The sequence below is a fragment of the Globicephala melas genome, chromosome 2 (genome assembly GCF_963455315.2).
Source record: "Globicephala melas chromosome 2, mGloMel1.2, whole genome shotgun sequence".
NCBI classification, from domain to species: domain Eukaryota; kingdom Metazoa; phylum Chordata; class Mammalia; order Artiodactyla; family Delphinidae; genus Globicephala; species Globicephala melas.
This window is the reverse complement of record NC_083315.2, coordinates 128,199,413-128,217,258: the sequence shown is the minus strand read 5'-3', so window position 1 is coordinate 128,217,258 and position 17,846 is coordinate 128,199,413. Positions and strand designations below refer to the sequence as shown.

Genomic DNA, 17,846 nt, shown 5'->3' with positions numbered 1-17,846 from the left:
AGTAACACAGACTGCTTTGTTTCCTGTAAACGAGGCAACCAGCCCAGTGAGTTATCCCTTCATTTTACAGGACACACCTTTCTTTTTTCTCCTCCCTCCACCCTGCCTTCGGTTAAATAAGAGGCCAAAGGTGAAAGCCCCTGCCACCTAATCAGCCTGAAGGTCCAACTCAGAACTTCTGATTCTCACTAACTTGTCTGTACAGATGAGCAGTAGGATGCTTTGACAGGGCAAGCATGAGTCTAAGAGTCAAGAAGCCCGAATTCCTGACTCCTCAAAAACTAAATGAAAGCAAAGGGGGTGCCCTGGCTTTCTTTTCTGATCCTAGATGGGGGGATGTCAAGGACTGACAGGGACATGGGACAACCGAAGTAAAAGAGTGCTGACCCTCCAGGATCCCTTCCGAAGCTTGTGGTAGAACCCATTCCAGGTGAGAAATAATAGCAATAATAATAGCAAATAAACCTCCGTAAAACAAAAGTTTGCCAGCAACCTGCTGTTACCTGAAAACTGGGTTCGCCTCTTGGTGGGTGTCGAGCCCAAAGACACAACCAAGCCAAAGATCGGGAGAAGGAAGAATTTATTACTTGCAGCAAGTAAGGAGAACACGCGGAATCCTTCCCAAAGCAGAGTCTCCCTGAACAGCAAAACTGGGGATGTTTTAAGCTAAGGGTACATGCATATTCATGAAAGGGCTGGAGGAGAGGAGAACTCAGCAAAGAATTGGGGCAAAGGTAGACAGAAGCCAAGCTTTCCTTGACTTAAGTCATTAGGGTCAACATCATCATTGCACCCTCCGCCTGGCTGGGGGGCCTTAGTTCCTGCAGACCTCAAAGATGGGTATCAGATTGCTATGTATATCCCTTGAGGAGGAACTAGGACTCTGTTTTATCACTGAACCATTATTTCTTGACTGCTTTTCCTTTGTTCCTGCATTCCCTTACTTCCCTTAAGATCATTAATCACTGAGACCTCTTCAAGGACAGGCACCGTGGCCAGGCTTAGATCACAACATGGCTTAGGCCAAAAATGCCTTCTCTTATGTCAAGAAAGCCATGCAGGTGGTTCTCCCATCTCCAGGGACCTTCCCCCCCTGCCCCCCATCTGCTTACAACGCTTTCACACCAGACATCCTCCTTCTACCCAAGACTCTAGAGTGGGGAGGCAGGACAAATTCCCTCCTCTACTCACCCCCCAGCCCCATTCCCCAGATCCGAAAGGAGGCGTCAGAGTGTCCACGTGAGTCACCAAAGGTCCCACCTTCAACTGCCAAGAGGATTCAGCCCAGGTCCCTGGCCGCCAGCCCCCCACCTCCACCCCCTGGCATATCGGGTGCGCAGAGGTCGCGACAGGTGCTCTCCCACCGCCCTACGCGCCCTACCCAACCCAGAGTCAAAGGGAGGGGCCAGGGTTTCCCTCCGCCTCTCAGGAGGGCGGGCTGCAACCCCGGGCGGCGCCGCACCGAGGGGCGGGCGTCAGACTTTTCGCCGACTCAAAAGCGGCGAGAGGCGCGGGGCGACTCCGCCCCTGTCCTGCCGCCGGGCGTCCGGAGCCGCACGTCCTGCTCGCCGCCGCCATGGCCAAGCCCCTGACCGACCAGGAGAAGCGGCGGCAGATCAGCATCCGCGGCATCGTGGGCGTGGAGAACGTGGCCGAGCTGAAGAAGGGCTTCAACCGGCATCTGCACTTCACGCTGGTCAAGGACCGCAATGTGGCCACCCCCCGCGACTACTTCTTCGCGCTGGCGCACACGGTGCGCGACCACCTGGTGGGGCGCTGGATCCGCACGCAGCAGCACTACTACGAGACGTGCCCCAAGGTACGCGCCCGTGCGCGGGGGGGCGGGGAGAGGGGGAGGGGGGCTCCTCGCCGCCCCTCGCCGGGTCGTGCCCTTCCGGGACGGCGCGAGTCCAGCATCCGGGCGCCGGGGCGGTGTCCGCGGCGGGGATGGGTGGAGACCCCGGAGTGACCTCTCCTCACCCCGTTCTTGCCCCACGCGAAGTCCGGCGTAGAGCGTCTGGGCGGCGGGTGGGCAGCCCAAGGGGCAGATGCGGCCCTCCGCCAACACCCCGTTCACATCTCGTGGGCCTCACTGCGCTTCCTGCCCCTGGGCACCAACTGGAGCCGACGCCCAGGCCTCCCTCGCCTGTCCACTTGCTTCACAAACTTTTTTGGAGCATTCCTCTCAGCGTTTACTCTGAGATGTCGGGCGGCTCCTCTCTGTATGCCAGACACAGTTCTCGGCCCCAGGCAGTCGACCCAGAACAAAACGGATGAGAACCCTGCCTCGGGGAAGCTGAATGTTTAGGGAGGGAGACAAATGCAAAGGTCGTCAAACGGTAATAAGAATTAAGGGGGGGTAGGTGGGGAAGAGTGGGAAGAAGGTGCTTCAGAGCCCATAGAACTTTTGGAGGACTAGATGGGGGTTTCGCGGGAGATCCGGGCTTGTCGTAGGTACTGCCCGAGTGTGGTGAAGAGGGAGGGGTAGAGGTCCCACCCCATGGTCAGAGCTCTGAGCGACCCCCGGCCCCTCGCCCAACACGCAGTTCCTAGGAGTGGGTTGTGGAGCTTCTGGACTTCCTTGATTCCTGCGGACTGGAGACCGAGGGCCAGGCCACCCGGGAACTGCTGAGGAGTGCTGTTCACAGACCACCCCTACCCAGTGCGCGGGGGCTGGAGTGGACGCTGCTGGGCGCACGGAGGAACACTATTTCCACCTGGCCAACCTGGGAGGGCGGGGTGGGGAGGACTGAGTAGGACTTGGCGGCCAGAGGGATTGTGTTGTGTAGAGTGCGGGTGAGAGAGCAGCTCTGGCAGCAGCCGTGAGGATGGTTGTGAGTGTTGAGAGAGGAAACTGGAAACGCTGGCTGGAGGCATATTGGAAAGGGTGAATGATGGGAATATCCTAGAGGTAGTGGGAAATACACATAAACATTTATTAGGATTTTTTAAAATATGTAAAGCATGAAAAAGAATAGCCCATATTCCAAGTGCTCAAAGAACCCCTAAGCAAAACAGTCCTCAGAGTGAGAAATTGCAGCTGTAACAGAGCTTTCAAATGGAAAGTAACTTCCCTGCCCCTGAGGCTTAGGCCTCTACCCAGAGGTAGCAACTGCTAAACTATATTCTTAGAAAACACTTTATGTATACATGTATTTACCGTAATTTTTATTTGCATAGCGGGGACTGCACCTTACATTAAAAATTATTATTTAAGTTTTTAAGCTGGAGAGTGAGGTGATGAGCCATATTTTAGAACCTGCCCCCCTCCCCTCCCCACACACTTCCAAAGCATTTAGTGCCAAAGAACACAGCTGCCTTGTACGTTTCTCCTCCAGTGACTTATCTGGTACTTTATGGTTTTCTTGTTCTCTTGTTAGTTTCTGCACTGGGCAAGCATTTCTTACTTACGCAGGTATAAGCCAGGTATTCTGATAGTGATACAAGTGAACAAGATCCAGTCCACACATGTTCATAAAGTGTCTACTCTGTGACAGTCATTCATATAACAGAAGGTCCCTGCCCTCAGCATAGAGTGGAGCCAGTAGGTGTGTCCAATCTTCTCTCCCACCTCCCCTACTTTCTAGTAACTGCAGATGAATCCCAAATCTGGATCTCTAGTCTCAATACCTTTTCTGGCTCCATTCCTACATTTGTAAGTGCTCGGTAAACATACCTAGATCTCCCCTTATTCCCTTAAACTCAGAATGTTAAAAACTCAAATCATCATCGCTCCCAATCCTGCCCTCTCTTCTGTGTTTCTAATGTTAATAGCATTGTCATCCTGACAGTCACCCAGACACAAAACTTTAGTTTCGCCTTTGATTTCCTCCTGTATTCCCCGTTCAACAAGTTGCCAAATTCTGTTGATTTCTGCAGTTTGCCTTGAAAATACCCACTCTCCTCCATTCTCACTTTTCTGCCTAACTGAGGCCCTGGCCTCTGGTCTTCGATGAAGTAGATTTCGAAGTGTTTACCTTGCTTCCCAGAAATGGTTAAACTGGCTGCATGCAACTGAATATGGCTAGCAGACTTATTTTATTTGGTTGATTAGACATCTTTAAGCAGTTTTATTTTCCGTACCTTCGGGCAGGACACTCCAGTTCTTGACCCAGTACTCCTCATTGTTTTTTGTGACTGCCTTTATACACTTATTTTCTGTCTGGCTCCTGAAGGCATTTGAGTTTGCAATCCCATCTCATTCTATGCGTTATAGTCTGATTAAACTGCTTAAAGACATCCATCTTGCCCTCTGCTCAGATCTATATCGCTGGCAGTGTTGCCTTCCACAGTCCTTAAGCACTGAAGGCCCTCCTCAGCCCAGGTGAGCCTGTCCCTCCCATTACCTTGCTCTCCCACCAGGCCAATTTGCCGTCCCCATCCATGCCCTGTTCTCCCCACTTCCGGGCCTCTGCCCACACTGCACCCTTCACCCGGAATGCCCTTCCCACCACGTGGGACTCTGCTCAACTCTTGGCCTGCCCTGCAAGTCTCAGTTGTGTTGCCGCCTATTCCATACACCTAGGAACAAATTTAATGTATTTTAAAAATATTGCTTATTGTTATGTCTTCTTTATTTTATCTATACAAGCCTTTTGAAAATTTCTAATTTTTGTAAAATATACATAAGATATTAGTAATAGCAGTGCATGCATGTAATCTATAAGCTATACTGGAGATGCTCAGATATTTTACTACCAGAAGTATGTTTAAATGTTTAGGGACCACTAACTAAGACGATGAGGGAGATCAATTTTTTAAGGTCTTTTATACCCCCAAATATAAGGTGCTATCCTCCCCAAAAAAATTTATTTGTGGGCAAATAGGAAATCACCTTAAATTCATGTCCTTGGAAAATCTGTCATGTAACAAGATGCTCTCTATCAACTACTTTATTTTAAGCAGCAACATTTTTTTAGGAAGACCTTGAAATGTCTTAAAAACTCTTAAGTCCATGCTAATTTAGAATCCTTAAAAGGGAGACAAAGAAACTTAACACAGATGTCGTCATTATTCCTGAGGCTATGACCTCACAATTGCAAGTGTTGGATATATATACTGTATTTATAACCAAGATTTTTATAGATCACTAAAAAGTAAAAAGCAATAGGTAGTGGTTATATTATAGAGATCATGAAAATGCACACAGGGAAGAATGAAAAAAACTGCCCTGATGTTATGTAAATGTATATTTGTGGCTTGAGATGCTCTTTTTTGTGATGCATTGGTACAAGGGCGCCGTGCGGGGGTGGGGGGGGGTGGGGGGGGGTGGGGGGTGGGGGTGGGGGGTGGGGTGGGTGAGTGACGCCTTGCACCTCTTTGGCCTGAGTCTGCCCCAGGAAAGATACCTTTTCCCAGCTCACAGAAAGGTATCTAATAAACTAATGAGGGCCCTAATGACAGCATTATAGATATTCAAACAACTTGGATAAAAATAATGATGATGTGCTCTGGAAAATAGTGTTTGATAACATGTTGACTATCCATGGGAAGACTTAGAATTCAATTGTTTCATAAAATGAAAGTAGGGAAAAGTAAGATTTCTGAATTGACATTTTCATATAATATTTTAAGTATATATGTGTAACTAATGATTTAAATATCATAATAGGCATTTCTTCTTTCTTTATTTTTTTATTTTTTTTTTGCGGTACGCAGGCCTCTCACTGTTGTGACCTCTCCCGTTGCGGAGCACAGGCTCCGGATGCGCAGGCTCAGCGGCCATGGCTCACGGGCCCAGCCGCTCCGCGGCACGTGGGATCTTCCCAGACCGGGGCACGAACCTGCGTCCCCTGCATCGGCAGGCGGACTCTCAACCACTGTGCCACCAGGGAAGCCCCTTTTTGTATTTTTATTATAGGCATTTCTTATATTGAACTATATTCTTTTTTTTTTTTAGTACTTCCTGGTTGGCCAAATCCTTTTCTTTGGGGTTCTTCCTATTGAGAAATGGGGAAGTCCCTAAAATTTGAGGTGACTTTATATTGATACTGATGCATTTACAGATTTTTATTGTTTTGTTTTGTGTTTGGTGAAAAAGAAAAGAGGAACTGATACAGAGAGTAAGATATTTTATAAGAGGATGATGAAGTTACTGACCCTTTTTGTTTTTTTTGACTAGTAAACTGTGCTTGTATTTTAAAGGGTGTTAGGTAAGTCTGAGCTTTGCACCTTTTGCTTTCAACTCTGATTACTATTGATATTTGCTTGGCTTTTACTTTGTCAAAGGCAAACAGTTTCTAACCTGATAGAGAAATGTCCTGTTTCACCAAGAACAGACACCAATAAACCTGAGGCAGTCTTTTGTTATACAGAAGGAACTATTGCCAGTTCATAGACTTTCTAGGATAATTTTAATTCTAAAATATTTAATTATAATATTACTTGCAGTAACAGTTAAGGAGGAATACTTTGTAGCCATTGGGTGTATCTTGAAGGAGTTAATCTCTGTGTTTCTTGAATGACTTGAGATGCTCACAGCCGACCCCACCTGACCCTCATCCTATAAACATTTTACAGATGAATGATGAGCTATGTCAGTCTGACTTCCGTTTACCCCAAACATATGTTTTTTCATGAGGCTCATGAACAGGAAGAAAAAACCCACAAAATATTGAATCTAATGAGTTGGATGAGTTTGCTTTTTTTCCCCTCCCTGGGGGTAAAAGATATATATTTTTTAAGTATTACCACCAAAACCAGGATATGAAATGGTTTTTCCAAAGCCAGTAAGTTATCAGAAGTGCTTTTCTTTAGCCCTTCATGCATCTATAGGAGTCTCATTTGAACCTGAGTTAAAGTAGTCCTGCCTGTTTGTTTCTTACGGGTGACCTTGTGTTTTTATGTTGACAAGTAAGGTTGGCCTCATAGCCGTTAACATGACCTCTCTCTTTGTTTCAGAGGGTTTATTACCTCTCTTTGGAATTTTACATGGGCCGAACATTACAGAACACCATGATCAACCTTGGCCTGCAGAATGCCTGTGACGAGGCCATTTACCAGGTACATTGTCTCCATATTTCTCTCATTCTCTCCCTTTAAATTTCAAGTTCAACTCAGGAACCTTGGGGATATAGCCGCCCCACCCCCACCCCCCCAAAAATGGTGAAAAATTGCTTCTATAGACATGGCTATTACAAACTATTAGAAATCTAAACTATAGTACTCCTGATCTCTGGGTTAAGAGGAACAAAGCTAGAGAACTAGTTTTACTTCATGAGAATTTTGTTCTGTAATCAGTTTTTGACGGCATTATGCAACAAATTACATTTTAGCAATTAGCATCTGAACAAGCCTTTAAGAAGTACTTGAGTCCCTGCCATCGGAATCACAAGCTATACTTTGGGCTCCTATATACTTTTTTAAAGGGATCAAAGTTTGACTGTTATTTGTATATCAAGGCAATACGTGAAAGTAATAAACTTTTAAAATTCCGTTGTCATACTTTCTCTGTTGCTTAATGAGATGTAAAATACACTTCCTCTTTAAATGAGGAGCCTGAGGTCTTGAACCTAATGTGCTAATTTGTTTGAATGAACGTATTTAACTGTTTCTCCTTTGACCTTCAAGCATCTTCATACCAAAAATAGTCCTTAACCTTTCTGATGTGGTTAATAGGAGGAACGAGTATGTGCAAAGATGCACTCTAAGTAAGAGACTGTTCAAGTTGCTTTTGGCCTGGCATAGGGTTGTTGTCCTCCCCTGTGGCCAGCTGCTTGTCACTAGGACTGGTTTCCTTTGTGTGGGTTTAGTAGAGCATTTCGTGCGAAAGAACCATTGCACCTCCTCTCTGCTTCCCTTTTCTTTGCTTCCCCTGATATCAGCTGAAAAAAATATACCTCCTTTGCACCATAATCTAACCAGGTGGGATGAAGTAACCCATGTCTCCTTGCTCAAGGTTTATAGCCTACTCTAGACTCACATGTTTAGAGTGTTAAAAATCCTGAGCACTAGCATTAGCAGTTGATGTTACGAGGACCCCAGTACTCTAGTCACCAGGGAGCAAGTTTGAAAGCCCTTTGAACAATGAACAGAAGCAAATCCATTTTTGAACTCTTAGAAGATTTAGTTATCAGGACTTGTGTCAGAAAGCAACTTTTGAATAAGGGTAGGGATCCAAGCAGGTAACCCTATGGCAACTGGGGCATCCACTTCAAGCATAGTTACGTCTTGTGCGTATGTTTTCAAATGTGTAAATTATGTTTCCATGTAAAATTTCATGGATTGCATCACTTTCAGATTAAGAATGCAGTCACTTCCCAATGGACCATTATTAGCCAGGCATGGGCTAGATTATTATCTAGTCAGCAGAGGACAGGTCGTTTAGTTTATCTGGCCATCAATTTCCTCATTGTAAGATGAACCGTCCAAAGTGACCTCTACAGCTGCAGAATTTTGATATGAGTCCACACTGCTGCTAGTGACCTCTGGCTGTGCGGGTCCCAACACTTTGTGGCAGGGAGCTGACTGGCAACCAATTCCATCCATCCCCAAGGTCACAGATGCTCCTTGGCCTCCCACAGTCTCTCTTTTTTTTTAATTGACTATAGTTAATTTACAATGTTGTGTTAGTTTCAAGTGTACAGCAAAGTGACTCAGCTATATATTCTTTTTTAGCTTCTTCTCCATTATACGTTATTACAAGATGTTGAGTATAGTTCCCTACGCTATGCAGTAGGTCCTTGTTTTTGTTTTTTTTAATAAATTTATTTATTTTATTTATTTATTTTTGGCTGCATTGGGTCTTCATTGCTGCGCATGGGCTTTCTCTAGCTGCGGCAAGCGGGGGCTACTTTTTGTTGCGGTGCGCAGGCTTCTCATTGCGGTGGCTTCTCTTGTTGCAGAGCACGGGCTCTAGGCGCGCAGGCTTCAGTAGTTGTGGCACGCGGGCTCAGCGGGCTCAGTAGTTGTGGCTCGTGGGCTTAGTTGCTGTGTGGCATGTGGGATCTTCCCAGACCAGGGATCAAACCCATGTCCCCTGCATTGGCAGGCAGATTCTTAACCACTGCACCACCAGGGAAGCCCAGTAGGTCCTTGTTGTTTACCTATTTTATATACAGTAGTGGGTGTATGTTAATCCCACCTCCTAATTTATCTCCCCCTCCCACTATCCCCCCACAGTCTGTTATCTACCCCAGAGAGAAGTAGAGGATTTTAGGCCCATCCAGCAGGACCACGGGGCTGAGGTTTCCCTGACTGCTGTCTGGCCCCTGGTGTCATGGGCAGTGACTCACTAACTGGTTTTGGGTTAACAACCTTTGACCTTACTGAGTAAATATGTTGTGGCCATGAAAAGATGAACTGTAGTCCATCCCGGAAAATCTGACCTCATACCTTTTGGTCATTTTCAAAATTTAGTCCAGTTAGTATCAACTTGGTACTGGACTATTTCTGAGGTTTTACCCTGGCAACAAAAAATAATTTTAAGAAATAGTAATAGCCAACATTTATCGAGAAATACCTACCCAGGAATCATTCTGAATGCTTTGTTTGTATAATCTCATTTAATTCACAGCCCTAAATGAAGTAGATACTATTATCCTCATTTTTAAACGAGAAGTGAAAGGCATAGTGAGATTTACTACCTTGCTCAGGTTCATATAGCTAAGAAGTAACAGGGTCGGTAATGGACATTTAGAGCCCATACTCTTCTCCAAGCTGCTGCCGTGCCATCTCGGACAGTTTGCATCTTCAGTCACCAGCATCCGCAGCGGGTATCTGATGCCGGTTCAAGCAGTGAGGGACCTGGCAGGATTGAGTTCACAGATGAACCTGAAGACCCAACCCAGAGCTTTAGGAAATGACTGTTCTCTCTGAAGTGGCCTGTTTGTATATCTAAAGTTTGTATCCACGTCCTATGTTGTTTTTCTTTCATCACCAGCTTGGATTGGATATGGAGGAGTTAGAAGAAATTGAAGAAGATGCTGGGCTTGGCAATGGTGGTCTTGGGAGGCTTGCTGGTAAGTGTGCTATTGTCTGGCCCTTGACGCCGTCTCAGATGCCATGCACAGCCAAGCTTAAAGAACCAGAAGACTGTCTAGAAGTGCACAGTGTGAGCCGGTTGTAGCTGTGTTTGTTTCTGAGTCTGCACGGTGGTTTGACCAGTTCTAGACAGACAGTAGAGAAACGATCTTTAACAAAAGAGACATTGCTTAAAAAGTTTGGAGACATTGCTTCAAACCCCAAAGCTGACCAGATCCTTCCTGTTCACTTAAGGGTTTCCAAGGTGGCCCCTTCACTTCACTGTTATTTGTTCACAGCTGCTCAATTCACATACTCGTGTGGTAGCACCTAAGTTGTTTACCCATTGTATTATCGTCCTGTGCACTTAACAGTTTGCTTTTTGATCAACTAGTAGGCAGTGACACACTTGTTATACTATTGGTATGATTTAATTAATGAGTATTTTTGTTTTGTATGGATGAATTTTGAGTTCTTTGCCTTATCCAGGAAATGATTTTTCCACAAATATAGAGGAAAACATTAAAAATATAGTACCAATGCCATTAAATTAAAAATATGCATCCTTACCACCAAGCAATTCTACTTCCTGATATCTCCCCTAAAGAAATACTCCAACATGTACACAAGGAGGCATGTGAAAAAAATTGCTACAGTATTGTCTGTAAAAGCAAAATTTTAGAAATAACCTAATGTCCATTGATAGAATAGGTAAATAAGTAGAGGAACACCATGTTACAGAATAATATGTGTCAACCTAAAAGCGAACTATTTGTACTTCCCTGCATAGACCTCCAAGAGGTGGGGGGCTGGGGGCAGAGGAAACAAGTTGCATTAAAAGCCACACAGTGTGATACCATTTATGTTTTTTAAAAATCAATATTTTATGTGAGAATGTATATATGTAAATCCAAAGAAAAAGTCTGAAATTTGAAATACTGAACTGCTCCTTGTGACTTTCTGTAGAAAGGAGCGCAGAATTGGGGGTGGCAGTCAAAAGGGATGCTAGCCCTGTGGGTAACATTTTATAATGTTTATTTATTTTTACTTGTTGACAGTTTGCTTTATTTATTTATTTATGGCTGTGTTGGGTCTTCGTTTCTGTGCGAGGGCTTTCTCTAGTTGTGGCAAGTGGGGGCCACTCTTCATCGCGGTGCGCTGGCCTCTCACTATCGCGGCCTCTCTTGTTGCGGAGCACGGGCTCCAGACGCGCAGGCTCAGTAATTGTGGCTCACGGGCCCAGTTGCTCCGCGGCATGTGGGATCTTCCCAGACCAGGGCTCGAACCCGTGTCCCCTGCATTAGCAGGCAGATTCTCAACCACTGCACCACCAGGGAAGCCCTGTCAGTAACATTTTAATTGTTTTTACAAAGAGGATGTTACTATATTATTTACTTGTGAAATTTAAATTTAATAATAGAATGTACGACCACACATGTATGTATCAGATCGTACTCTATGAAAAATAAATATCTACATCTTCTCTTTTAGAAATGATTCCACAATCTCTTAATTTTACACACAGTTTCAAATGACTAGAACTCCACTTGCATGTGTTTCATATTGTTTATTCCTTACTACATGAGTGGCCATGTGTTTTAATGTTGCAGTTAGTCATAGAAAACGCTGCCTTTGGCATACTTAGCCACCTTGAGAAGTTAATCATTGGGTAATTAGTAGGCTTTCCATGGAGCTATAGGAAGACCAGCAGAGCCAACGGCATGCTCATCTAAGACTGACAAGGTAGGCTTTTATGTAAAGTCCCAGGCCTATTTTTTGGCAGCGTTAACCCCACTCTGGGCCTGACAGGGAAGGGGTGAATGAGGCTGAGTAATTCTCATTAGATGACCTCATCTCTTACCAGACTGAAAAAACTGGGACCCCCATTCTGGTGAGGCTCTAAGGATAATTTGATCAGGACCCAGGAAGAGACAAATCGCCACAGCTCCGAGAGAGCAGGACCTGGGACAGAGCCAGGCCACATGAGCACAGGGACTGGAAGACCATTGTGATGTTACAGTAACTTGAAGGTCTTGGCCATTGGCCTTTGTGGATCTGTTTTAGGACTCCACCGTGAACCTAGCTCAGTCTCTTCCTGTTTGATCTGCAATTTTCAATGTTCTTTTCAGTTTTAGATCCTACTATATTTTCTCATTCTCTGTATATTTCTCAGTTCAGATTCCTGAGAGGGGCACCATGCTTAACGTAACCCCTAAAATTCCTCCTGACCACAAGATAGATCCTACCCAGCCTGTTGATCGGCTGCTCTAGATCAGGTGCTCTGTCATTAAAGCCGTTGGCTACAAGAAACAGAAAACCTAGCAAAAGCTAGTTCCGCCAACAAGGACGTGTATTATCACAGAACGAGAACTTCAGAGGTTGGCCATTTTAAGATTAATTTATTCAGCAGACAATTCTGTCAGGACTCTGGGTCTCTATGGTTCTTTTGACTTTACCTTCATGGAAGAAAGACGGCAGCAGTAAGGAAAATCTTTCACTGTACCCAGCAGGCTTTCTAGCACCTCTCATTGGATTGAATGTCATTGAATGCTCATGCCAAAACCCAAACTGGTGAAGCACATAAAATTACTATGATTAGCTTAGAAGTTTAGTCAAGATTCAGTTGGTCCAGCCTCCCTGAAGCATAAGGCCACCTGATAATGTGAACCACACTGGAATTCCATTAGCCAGAAAGAGAGCCTGCCCCAGATGTCCAGCTAGTCAGTCAATTTACATGTAAATTATACACGTCTTTTCAAGCAGGGGGGCATGGAGACCGCTTCCCCTAGAAAGGGCAGTGTGAGGAACAGACATAATAAAGGAATTTCTAACATAGACATAATAAAGGACATTTCTAATGTAGACATCTGGCATTTCTCAGATGAAATGCCAACACAGTGGTTATTTCTGGATGGTGAGGTAATAAATGTTTGTTTTCTTCTTTATACATGTTTGTATTTTCTACCTTTTCCATAGTTTATTCTATAATTAGAATGTTATTTTAAAAACTTAATACCCGCTGTGCTGCAGTCTCCGCTTTAGGATACAAATATGGTTTCTCATAGAGAAATGTTTTGTGGCTGCCATGTTTTTTAGAGAAAGACAGAATTTTGAGTAACCTTGGTGACGCTGCCTGTGGCCTGTGCTCTGTTTAATTTAGCCTGCTTCTTGGATTCCATGGCAACTCTGGGGCTTGCAGCCTACGGCTATGGCATCCGATATGAATATGGAATCTTCAATCAGAAGATTCGAGATGGATGGCAGGTACGTGAGACATATTTTTTAATTTTGTCATTAAAGTCCTTTGTCTTCATGGTGTTCTGGATGGTTTATAACTTATGGACATTTTACGTAGAGCTTAACTACTTTCTGTGGCATTTGGTTGACATCAGTGAATACTGTCAGTCTTCCCACTTTGAGGTGTAAGCTCCCTAAGAGCAGAGAGCCTGCTGGTATCGCCAATATCATTCGCCACCAGATCCGTAGCATCTTGTACGGTGCCAGACTCACAGGGGTTCTCTGAAGATAGTTATCACTGATTGGCCTGCATGTGGACTACCTATAACGTGCAGTGTCCTATCTCTGCAGCATATAAAATGGAGGAGCACATCTTTTAGCTCATGATCTTCCCCAATAACTTTTTTCTTTTTTTTTAAATTTATTTATTTATTTATGGCTGCGTTGGGTCTTTATTATTATTATTATTAATTTATTTATTTTTGGCTGCACTGGGTTTTCTTTGCTGCGCGCGGGCTTTCTCTAGTTGCAGCAAGCCGGGGGCCGCTCTTCGTTGGGGTGCGTGGGCTTCTCATTGCAGTGGCTTTTCTTGTTGCAGAGCACGGGCTCTAGGCGCGCAGAGGCTTCAGTAGTTGTGGCTCGTGGGCTCTAGAGCGCAGGCTTAGTAGTTGTGGCACACAGGCTTAGTTGCTCTGTGGTATGTGGGATCTTCCCCGACAAAGGCTCAAACCCGTATCCCCTGCATTGGCAGACGTCTTCTTAACCACTGCACCACCAGGGAAGTCCCCCAATAACTCTTGATAGTAGGAAGCATGTCACCATTTTTGTAGGTGAGAAAACTGAAGGTCTTAAGAGGGGAAGTCACCTCAGATCACACAGCTGGCAAATAAGGCTGTATATCCCCAGATTTCCAGGTCCACATTCAGTATTCTTTTCTACACTCAGAGTCTTGCCCTCCTTAACATGCCTATCTTACAAGATATGTAAGCTCAGTGTTCTAATTTTTTTTATAAGACAAAAGCAGGCAGTCCTGTTAACTATTATATTAAAAAACTCTGGCCCATATGTAATACGTATAATTATAGTGCTCTGTAGAAAACTGCACAAATAGTAATGAATCCATACAAATGACTCTCATTTTATTTTTATATAACCAAACTAGATTCTTAAGTATCTGTTTATCTTTGGTAACTCTTTGAACTACAGTCAGCCCTGGCATGGACAGTTTTCCCCGATGCTAAGTGTGATTTAGGTTTTTTCTCTCCGTATCTTTGTCTCATACACACACATCATTGGCAAAAGGATACTGGATATTCAAGAAGCCTGAGCTCTCTGAGCCCTCCCAAGAGTCAGTCCAAGGTCAGCGTGATCAGGCCTTGGGTTGAGGGACCTAGGCTGGAGCTAATCCCAGGGGAGAGGAAGGATGAGAAGCTGAGTGTCATCGCCATCCACTTTCCCCTCCCTCAGTGTTTGGACACTCTGGGCCAAAGAAGGAGGGCACTAAAAGATTGGATATAAGAGAATGCACCAAGGGAAGTCCCAGGAGGAGAATACTGGGAACGTATTGAAAGACAAACTTCCAAATTTTGTTAAGAACCAGTGTATCTTTAGCTACTTCTAAATCAATTAGGAGGCAGCATTGGGTAGAAAAAAAATTGGGCCCTAATATGAGATCTAATTTCTAATTTGAGGCCTAAGTGCAACTCATTACCCTTATGAAGTTTGTTGTCTTGATTAGGTTACCTAGCTTCCCTGAGCCTCACTTTTCTTGTCTGCAAAATGGAGATGCCAGCTTCACAGAACTATGAAAATATGTAAAATGTCTGTTGCACAAATAGGCACTCAATGAAATGTTAATTTGGCCTAATAAAAGGAGGATAATTTTTTTAATTGTGGTATTATATAATAAAATATTAAGGTAACCATTAATATCATGTTTTTAATTAATTATAATGAAATGGGAAATTGTTTATGACAGCTGAAAAAAGGAGGTATAGGATCATTTGGATAGTATGACCTATCCAAAAGAAACCAAAAAGATAAAGTGCTAGAAAAAAAAAATAATGTCAAAGCTTCAACAGTAATTATCTCTGGGAGATAAGATTATGGGTGACTTTGACTATCTTCTGTTTGTTCTCCTACATGACGCATATTTCATAAGAAATGTGTATTTTATAATCATAAAAAGATATAAAAACGGGACTTCCCTGGTGGCGCAGTGGTTGGGAGTCCGCCTGCAGATGCAGGGGACGCGGGTTTGTGCCCTGGTCCGGGAGGATCCCACGTGCCGCGGAGCGGCTGGGCCCGTGAGCCATGGCCGCTGAGCCTGCGCGTCCGGAGCCTGTGCTCCGCAACGGGAGAGGCCACAACAGTGAGAGGGCCGCGTACCGCAAAAAAATAGAAAAAAAAAAAGATATAAAAACAAAATAATTGGTTCCCTTCCACAGTGAAGTAATCTAGGGCTACATGGTGAGAAGCCTAGCTTGGCAGGCATTTCCAGTTGGACCAAGATTTTAACGCAACCTGACCAAGCGATACGTGGTATCCTTTCTCAGTCTTTGTATCCTGTATGGTACTCATTATACCCCAGGATGTTTAAGGATTTTATTTCTTACTTTTCTGTGAAAGATTTTTTTTAACTCAGCAGATCAGTCTCAAAAAATTGTCTTTCAAGTGCATTTTCCCCCAAAGTCTTATGAAAGGTCACTCTTTATTAATCCCACCTATGACCTTTGCTACTTTTAAATGGCCTTATTTCAGGAAACCATCCCTTCTCTCCTGTGAGACCCAAGAAGTATATATTCTAGTGTCTTTAAAGGAAAAAGAGAGACCAAGTGGCTTTTGCTAGTCTCCAAAGCTAGCTTTACTACATCATCACTTCTTTCATTACAACTGAAATTGAGTCAGAAGGACACCTAATTTTATCTACCATAGCCGTTGTTCACTGGGATGGGATTTTAAAAAGCAAACATAAAAAAGAAACTGTTTCCGTGAAAAACAAAAAATATCTTCCAGGAAAGCAGAATGCCTTTTGGGGGCATGGTCACTGCTCTACTCATATCAGCTACATGGTTGCTCTTACAATGGAGAAGGCTGATGAAAATTGCACAAACTAGGAAGATTTTTAAAGGTTGATAGACTTTCAGTTTTTGAAGGCTCTCTTCAAGGAAGATTTGCAGTAATAAAGTGTGTGTTGTGAACTCCACCCCACCCCCCAAGGAAAACAATTTTATTGCTCAAATGCTTGACTTACCTCGAACTCTAATGGGGATCATTGAAACCTTCTCAGCATAGTCCTCTGAAAATGACTGGCCACTGGGAGGAAGAGGGGGAAAGGCAGTTGCGACAGCCTCAAGTTAAATAGTCACACGCTAAAGTTCTGAGTGGAAAGACGCTGGTAGTAGAAATCTCAGGGTTGAATCAAGCAGTCTACTGGAACATTCTTTCTCTTAGAACCCTGCTATACCTAGCCATGCACAGTTCACATTACCCAGCAAGCATCCCTCTCCTGGCCATTGTTGAATTCCTGGTGTTCCCCAGAAACATTTACCAATGACTGGTACCATCAGAAAGCAAAGTTTGTTGACAACTCCTGTTGGTTGCTCACTGGTTCTTCATGTCCCGTGTATCCCACAGTTGAGGGGAAAAGCGTTTCTTCGAATTCAGTCACTCACAGAGGCCCTGAGCTGACCTCTGCTTCCATGCTGGCTGGAATAGATCCCACCGAGTTATCTCTCTAGGAAGACCCCAGATCCAGCTGCCATGCATCCCCACACATACACACACACCACCACTGCCACCACCACCCAGGCGGGCATGCTGCTCCCCACGCCACAGTCTCCTGCTTGCTTTGTCTCAGCTCCTTTTCATCTGGGATGTTCAGATCCACACAGCCCACTTGTATATAAATGGAAGCTCTCCTCCCGTCTGGCCCCTGCCCTTCATATGGCTCAGCAAGTTAGTGCACTCAGGGATCACTGGTTACGTGGAAATCTAAATTTACAGACCAGTTTGTTGATTTGTTGGAAGAAAGCAAGATAGAAAGGAGGTTTATCACCATCCCGCAGCCTCTGTGGATTGAGCTGGGGTGGCTGGAGGCAGTTCTCTCTTTCTCCTCTGATCTGCTCAGACCAGCTTGCTTTTATGAAATATCTATTTTTCAATTTACGTTAAAAACAGGCTTTGCATAACTGAGGGAAGTGTTGGCTGATTTCTTGCCAAAATCAGGAAGAGACTCAATAAAGAGCAGCAAGCTAGGAGTCCTGTTCTCCTCCAGAACTTGTTAACCCAGTGAAACGAAAACCAGCCATTATTTGGCAGGAAAAAATCAGACCAACATTGAGAGTGACTGGCTGACTAGTCCCTTGTTGCTTAACAGCGTGTCCTCAAAAGAGCAAATGCAGCTTCTGGTTTGCAAAGGAGGCCAGGAGGGGCCGGCCAGTGGTGGGAAGCCCAGTGTTCAGCCTCTCTTGTACGGGCATTTCACAGTGCTTGAGGGGAGAAGAGTCTGCTTCTGCTGCATTTTGCAGCAGAAAATATCTTGTCAGCTCACCTGTGGACATGATTTTCGAGAGGAATGCTGTTTCTGCCTCCACGTCCTCCTGGTTCATGTAAAAACTTAAGGCGTATTTTACAACAGTCCTGAATGC

At 44.6% G+C, this 17,846-nt stretch overlaps 1 protein-coding gene across 1 annotated transcript in view; it reads left to right on the top strand.

Moving 5' to 3' along the window:
* Window positions 1-1,477: 1,477 nt before the first annotated feature.
* Window positions 1,478-17,846, top strand: part of PYGL (glycogen phosphorylase L) — a 54,747-nt gene continuing 38,378 nt past the window's right edge. Inside the window, exons 1-4 of the mRNA XM_030854955.3 lie at window positions 1,478-1,819; window positions 6,901-7,002; window positions 9,881-9,959; window positions 13,121-13,224. Of these exons, the coding sequence (XP_030710815.1) occupies window positions 1,577-1,819; window positions 6,901-7,002; window positions 9,881-9,959; window positions 13,121-13,224 (528 nt within the window). The 5' untranslated portion in view covers window positions 1,478-1,576. The remainder of the gene's footprint in view (window positions 1,820-6,900; window positions 7,003-9,880; window positions 9,960-13,120; window positions 13,225-17,846) is intronic.